This window comes from Vidua macroura, chromosome 12 (genome assembly GCF_024509145.1).
Source record: "Vidua macroura isolate BioBank_ID:100142 chromosome 12, ASM2450914v1, whole genome shotgun sequence".
Taxonomy (NCBI): domain Eukaryota; kingdom Metazoa; phylum Chordata; class Aves; order Passeriformes; family Viduidae; genus Vidua; species Vidua macroura.
Genome location: NC_071582.1, coordinates 20976140 through 20983392, shown reverse-complemented (window position 1 = coordinate 20983392; position 7253 = coordinate 20976140). Strand labels below are relative to the sequence as shown.

At 47.1% G+C, this 7253-nt stretch overlaps 1 protein-coding gene across 1 annotated transcript; it reads right to left on the bottom strand.

The window, feature by feature from the left end:
* Positions 1-913: 913 nt before the first annotated feature.
* On the bottom strand, positions 914-3887 carry C12H15orf61 (chromosome 12 C15orf61 homolog). Its single transcript, XM_053988659.1, has 2 exons — positions 3548-3887; positions 914-1583 (listed from the first exon to the last, which is right to left on the bottom strand). The coding sequence occupies exons 1-2, from the start codon at positions 3885-3887 to the stop codon at positions 1456-1458; spliced, it is 468 nt and encodes a 155-aa protein (XP_053844634.1). The 3' UTR covers positions 914-1455.
* Positions 3888-7253: the final 3366 nt, after the last annotated feature.

The window sequence follows — 7253 nt, the reverse complement described above, 5'->3', positions numbered from 1 at the left end:
GAGGAGCTGCAGCTCCCACGAAGTCTGGTAATTAAAAACCATTTTATCAACCTTGTGTTGAGCCTAAACCTTTACAGCCAGGTATTGATGAGCTCTGTGGCAATGGATGAGCAGTATTTGACTTTAAACTTACGGGCTGCAGTGAAAATCAGCTCGAGGAAAATGCTAACTGCAATTTTTCTTATTAACGAGGGTGCTCGTGCTGCCATCTCTGCATCTTTGAGACATTTAACTTGTGGCAAGAATAGTCTCCAAAATTTAACTTCTCTGATTAAAGTGTTTAGTGCTGCTTTTAGGAAAGCCACTTCATTAAGTGGGGAAACACTTCTGTTACCTGGAATGAAGTTTAAAAAGTATTTAAATGACATTATACTGTAGTCATAGCTTGATAATCATTTACTGAGGAAAAGTGATTCCCCTTCAAACCAGCCCCTACCCATTTTACATTTTTTTGACTCCTGAGAACTGGAATGACCAACTTCCATCAGCAGCTGTGGGACTTGGAGCTGACAGCATTAATTGCTGGCACTAAATCCCAGCACCAGCAATAGATCCTGCACAGCTCTTCCTGTTTCCATTCATTCCACATTTCCACTATCCAAACTGTTCCCCAAAAGCTTTTTTTTTTTTTTTTTTTGCCCAGGTTTCCAGCTGATATGAAGTCATTTTGTCATTGTTTGTGGTTTGGTTACAACTGGAGGAATCAGTTATTTTGCATCCAAAAATTGAGATATTCTTGTAGTATTCTTCACATTCTCCCCATTAATTAAAAACACCAGCAAATTGTGAACTAGCACAGGGGGCTAAATCTTCTACATCACTTAGATTTTGTACTTACCTATAAAGCAATCAAAAGAAAAATAACAACACACATCTGGAGCTCAAGAATTGCAAAGGATACAAGCACCAAACGTATTTTGGATATTTTATTTAAATATCATTTCAAGAAATGTGATACAGCCATTCTGCACTTGTTTTAGGGTGGGTTTTTTTTTCCCCAAAGGCTCTTCCAGGTGATGGTGGCCACTCAGTGCCAAGGATTTATTCAGACACAGTTAGACCTGTGACAATTAATTCAATATGAAATATCTAGACAGGATCTACACCTGAGCAGCTTTATCTTTTCAGGGACATTCTGAAAATGTCAGTGCATTCACAGTTTCCTTGCCCACAGGCTACAATTCAGTTCTCTGAGTTGATAAATGCATCTCTTTAAATGATCACAAGTTTGTCCAGCAGCACCAGTCCCTGACTTCCAGACACACCCTCAGAAATCCTAATTCTTCAACTTCACACCTCTGCAAAAATAAATGACCAAAAAGTGCAGGCAGCTTCCTGAAACAGCACACTGACTATGAGAACACAGTGTAAAAACCACTTTTTTTGGGGTTTTTTTTTTAGCCAAAGGCAGCAGATATTTGCAGCACAGACCCCACCAGAGGACAGACATTCACTTCAGTACATGGCTCCTTCATCTTCTTTATTTAGGAAATAAATAGTGACTGGGCCATGGCTGGTGTGAACAGTCTCTGTGACACGGGCAAAGAACCAGGAGCCAATTCCATACAGTAAAGTTGGGATGCCTAAGGAGAGATAAAAACACGTTACACACCCAGAGAGTGAAATCCAAACTGCAAATTCAGAGCGAGGAACGGTGACTCCAGAAGGAAATGAGAGGGGAAGGATCCCTGGAAAAGCTGCCTGAGAAATATTTTGTCTTTATTTAAATGCAGCAGTCAGTGCTTAACACCTTTCCTGTTGACACGAGGAAGGAATTATTAGAAAAAGAAAACAGGAGGAGAACAACATGAAAAAAGTGAAATATTGCCATGTACGTGTGATTTCTACTGATTAAATATATATACACACACACATATATATATATATATATATCTTCAAATACTAAACTCAAACTGCCAGAATATCCACTGAAGTTATTGGAGTCTATGTCAGAGCAGAAATTAAAATAATAGGCAGTGAATCCATAGATCAACAGGAAGCTGCTCTGGGGAAAATCAGATCAGCAGTCAAAACTTCCAGCTCCAACAGAACTGCAATGGATAAAAAGGTTTATATATATATATATTTTTATATATATATATATTTGAAGTGACATGTTTTACCCCTGCCAATTTATCCACCTATTACAGACAATATTCTATTTATTATAGAGGGAAAAACAGAGGTGGATTTAGGCCCTGAGTTCAGAAACACCAAATTTAACATGCTTGAAGCTAAGTGCTGGAGCGGGATTCTGAGGGAAATAAATTGCCTTTTTAATAATGTTTTGCAAACATTTAAATATGAAACATGAAAGGTAGTTGTGAGAAAAACAAAGGTGTGACTGGGTGGAGGGAAAAAGAAAATCAGATTTAAAGGTGTTGCTAAGAAATCAATCTTTGTGATTATATTTTCTCGCTAAATCAGTCTGGAAAGGTCTGAAAATTAAGAGCAGCAGCCACGCTTTGAAAAAGTCACTGAAGACTTGCAAAGGAAAGGAAATTTTACAAAGTTAAACACGAAAATAAAGAGTGCACGAAATGTTATGGCACTGGCACTGTCAATGCTGGCATTGAAATAAGCATTGAATCTGCAGCCAAAGTTTTGAAATAATATACTTCAAAAGTGTGTATTTATACAATATATATATGTGTGTGTGTGTATGTATATACCGTATATTAACCATGTCTACTTTGACATTAATAAGGTACTGATAAAGCCTTTTTGTGATAAGGATTTCTATTCCAGCAGCACATCAGGGTCCCAGCAGCCCGACCATTCCTGCACCAGACACTGCCTGTAAAGAGTTTCGCTTCAGAATTGCTCAGAGGACCAAAGTTCATCCCCAGCACGAGGATTTCCAGCTGGAAAACGCTCCCTGAAGGGTCCGACCTGCGGCTCTGCCCCTGCCCTGCCCTCACAGCTCGGAATTCCCGGGCCGAGAGAGGGACGGGGACGAGGAGAAAGAGGAGAGGGAGAGCGGGAAAGAGAGAGGGAGAGGAGGAGGAGTAAGGAAAAAGTGCGAGGGGAAAGAGGAGAGAAAGGAGAGGGAGAGGAGTGAGGAGAAAGTGTGAAGGGAAAGAGGAGAGAAAGGAGAGGGAGTGAGGAGAAAGTGTGAAGGGAAAGAGGAGAGAAAGGAGAGGGAGAGGAGTGAGGAGAAAGTGTGAGGGGAAAGAGGAGAGAGAGGGAGAGGAGTGAGGAGAAAGGGTGAAGGGAAAGAGGAGAGAAAGGAGAGGGAGTGAGGAGAAAGTGTGAGGGGAAAGAGGAGAGAAAGGAGAGGGAGAGGAGTGAGGAGAAAGTGTGAAGGGAAAGAGGAGAGAAAGGAGAGGGAGAGGAGTGAGGAGAAAGGGTGAGGGGAAAAGAGAAGGAGGAGAAGGGAAAGGAGAGAAAGAGAGGAACAGGGAAAAGAAAGGAGAAAGTGAGGAACAGGTGAAAGTGAGGAGGAAAGGCAGAGGGAGGGGGGAAAGAGCAGGAAAAGGAGACGGAGAGGGCTCGGAGCGGAGCTGCCCGGTCCGGTCCCCCTCAGGCCGGCCCGGGCCGCACTCACCGGCGTTGAGCACCTTGAGGGCGGTGAAGAAGGCGTCCTGCAGCGCCAGGTCCTGCGGCGCGGCGCGGGAGCAGTGGTACTTGATGAAGGGGAAGCAGCCGGTGCGCAGCACCAGGTAGTTGGCGCCGTCCACGGGCCAGTTGAAGTGCGAGAGGCCGAACTGGTCGTTGTGCACCGCGCTGTACTTGACGCAGAACGAGGTCCAGTGGGGCAGGCGGCGCTGGCGCAGGTGCTGGCTCAGCACCTCGGAGGCGGCGGGACGGGCGGCGGGCGGAGCCGGGCCCCGCCACAGCAGCAGCGCCACGGCCGCGCCGTGCAGCCGCCGCAGCAGCGCCCGCATCCCGCGCGGCTCCGCGCCTGCGCCCGCGGCGCGCCTGCGCCGCCCGGGGGCGGGAACCGAGCGGGGACGGAGCGGGATAGGGGAACGGGAACGGGAACGGAGCGGGATAGGGGAACGGGATAGGGGAACGGGATAGGGGAACGGGATAGAGGAACGGGATAGAGGAACGGGAACGGAGCGGGATAGGGGAATGGGATAGAGGAACGGGAACGGAGCGGGATAGGGGAACGGGATAGAGGAACGGGAACGGAGCGGGATAGGGGAATGGGATAGAGGAACGGGAACGGAGCGGGATAGGGGAATGGGATAGAGGAACGGGAACGGAGCGGGACTGGGGAGCGGGAATGGAACGGGATAGGGGAACGGGATAGAGGAACGGGAACGGAGCGGGATAGGGGAATGGGATAGGGGAGCGGGAATGGAACGGGATAGAGGAATGGGATAGAGGAACGGGAACGGAGCAGGACTGGGGAGTGGGAATGGAACGGGATAGAGGAACGGGATAGGGGAACGGGACAGAGGAACGGGAATGGAACGGGATAGAGGAACGGGAACGGAGCGGGACTGAGGAGCGGGAATGGCCCCGGGAACAGAGCGGGACAAAGGAGCGGGAATGGAACAGGATAGAGGAATGGAGCAGGACTGAGGAGCGGGAATGGAACGGGATAGAGGAACGGGAATGGAACAGGAATGGAGCAGGACTGAGGAGCGGGAATGGAACGGGAATGGCCCCGGGAACGGAGCGGGACAGAGGAACGGGAATGGAGAGGGAATCTCCCCGGGAATGGAGCGGGAATCGCCCGGGAATGGCCCCAGGAACAGAGCAGGACAGCGGCCCGGGAATGGAATGGGAATCACAGCGGTCTGGGCCCCTCGGTTCGGGAAGGGCACTGAGGGGCTGGAGCGTGTCCAGGGCAGGGAACGGAGCTGGGAAGGGGCTGAGGGAGCTGGGAAGGGGCTCAGCCTGGAGAAAAGGAGGCTCAGGAGGGACCTTGTGGCTCTGCACAGCTCCTGACAGGAGGGGACAGCCGGGGGGATCGGGCTCTGCTCCAGGGAACAGGGACAGGAGGAGGACATCGTCTTAAGCTGCACCAGGGGAGGCTCAGCTTGGACAGCAGCAGGAATTTCTTCATGGAAAGGGTGCTCAGGCCTTGGAAAGGGCTGCCCAGGGAGGCTTGGAGTGCCCATCCCTGGAGGTGTCCAAGCAATTCCTGGTCGTGGCACTCAGAGCTCTGGGCTGGTGACAAGGTGGGGATCGGTGACCTTGGAGGGCTTTTCCAAGCTCAGCGATCCTGGGATTGCGTGACAGACACAGCGAGGCTGCGCTGGAGCTGCCCGTGCCCAGGGCCTGGGGCACCCTGAGCCCTGCACGGAGTGGGAGCATCACCAAAAAAAGGACAGTCACGCTTTTAGAAAGGTTTTGTTGACACTGACGTGCTGAGGGAGCACCTGCAGCACCAGCCAGGCTCACCTGTGCTCAGGAGTGTGTCCAGCTGCACTGGGTTTACCTGGCAGAGCTCCCTAAAAACCTTCATTTCAAGTGTCAGACCCCTTCAAAGACATAATTTAAAATCACAGCCTACATTCCATTTTTCTAAGTAAAAGCTAAGGTTTTGAATCATTTAACATTCTATTTGAGAGGGGGGGAAAAAGTCCAGAAAACAGAAATGGAAACAGATTTTTTTTCTTTCAATAATTGCAAGCAATACCTCAAACTCAGCAATCTTAGACCATTGAGCTATCCACTGTGAACATGCTAATTAATCAATTACTACCCAACAATATGCCCTGTTTATTTACTGTACTACATGTGTGTAGAACAAGTAATTATTAATCATCACCAGCAACAAATTTCCCCTTCACGTTCACCTCCCTATAATTAATAGAGCGTATAGTTTAGCTTTAATGTATTTCTTTAGTAGTGGTAACAGTGGCTGAGGGTAGAAAAGTTGAAATCTGGTACTGTGCTGAAGGGTTGAAATAAAGTATTGAACCTTTAAAGTGATACAGTGCTGTTGTATTTCATTAATTACATTAATGAAGGCCGTCAATGATTGTAGTTCTTAATCTTTTGTTCTTCATCAATGTAACAAAATCTGGAATCTAAAATGAAACACAGAGGATCTGTGCAATGTAACAGGGGGTGCCTCAGAGCTACAGTATCCCACTGTTAAATGGATTTGATATGAATTTTTAAGGGTAGCCTTGAAAATCCAGGGATTTGTTACCTTAACCTAAAGGGAAGGTGATAAATTCCCCTGATGTTGAGGTACTGGAGATCTTCCAGGAAAGAGGGAGGGTGAACATTTCATTTCAGAAGACATCCTGAAGTGGTTGTGTTGATAAACTGCTTTTTTTTTTTGTTTGCTCTGTGCTCAGAGTTGTCATTCTAAATGTGGAAATGTGGGCTAAAAGCTCTTTTTTATTTCTTTTATTCAGGGCTTTAAACCCAACTACCTAAAACAGGAGACCCAGTTTCCAGTATCACCAGCTCCAGGTAGCTCTTTCAGGAGAATGACCTGGTCTGTGCTACACTGAATTCTTGCTGAAACAAAATCCACTGAGTGCTGCCAGTTAAACAAATATCTCCATTTCCAGCTCGGACTCCTGGGGAGCACAAATCCTTTATTTTCATTGTCTGCATCCTCTGCAGGTGCTGCCAAACCTGCTGGCCCTCACCTGCTTCCATGAGCATTCCTCCACTCCCTGCAGCTGAGGAGCCAGCTCCAGATTTTGCCCAAATCTGGCTTTTTTTTTGGCCAATTTCTGATGAGAAACCACACCTGGGCCACCTTTAATCTTTTGCTTCACACTTGTTCTGTTTTCTTCCCATCCAGCTCACGTTCTGAAATTCAATCTACAGTTCAACAACTCTATTACACTTTTAATGAGTGGGAATAAATAATCCAGTAGTGTGAACAGAATTATATTCCTGACTTTTTAACAATATTATAATTTCATTTTCAATCTGCAGCATTGCTAAAAACCCCACATTTTTGGCACCAGCAGCATGGGAGCTGAACGTGAGAGACTGCAAAGCAGTTTTCAATCCTTCCATCAGCTCAAGGCTCTGAAGTGTTAGTAGTAATTAAAAACTTATTTCTTTCCCCCCCCCCAAAATACACTTCACACTTTGCACATGCTGAGAAATCTCCCTCACCACGGGAACTTGTTTTCCTGCAAAAACAGGTACAGTTTTCTTTTGTCAGGGCAGAACAAAGGCAGAAGGAAGTGCAGGTTTCATTTCCTCCTAGGACACTGCAGTCTATCAAGTGCCAGTGAACTAATGAGCCTCTCAGACCTTATGTTGTTCTGGCTTGGATCAAGGCTTCCTTTTTTCCTTAACCCTTTGGAAACCAGCTCAAG

Excerpts from the sequence above, each read along its gene's own strand:
- C12H15orf61 (XM_053988659.1), bottom strand. The coding sequence starts at position 3,887 with ATGCGGGCGCTGCTGCGGCGGCTGCACGGCGCGGCCGTGGCGCTGCTG. Across the intron at positions 1,584-3,547 it reads CCTCAAGGTGCTCAACGCCG|GCATCCCAACTTTACTGTAT; the intron begins GTGAGTGCGGCC and ends ATCTCTCCTTAG.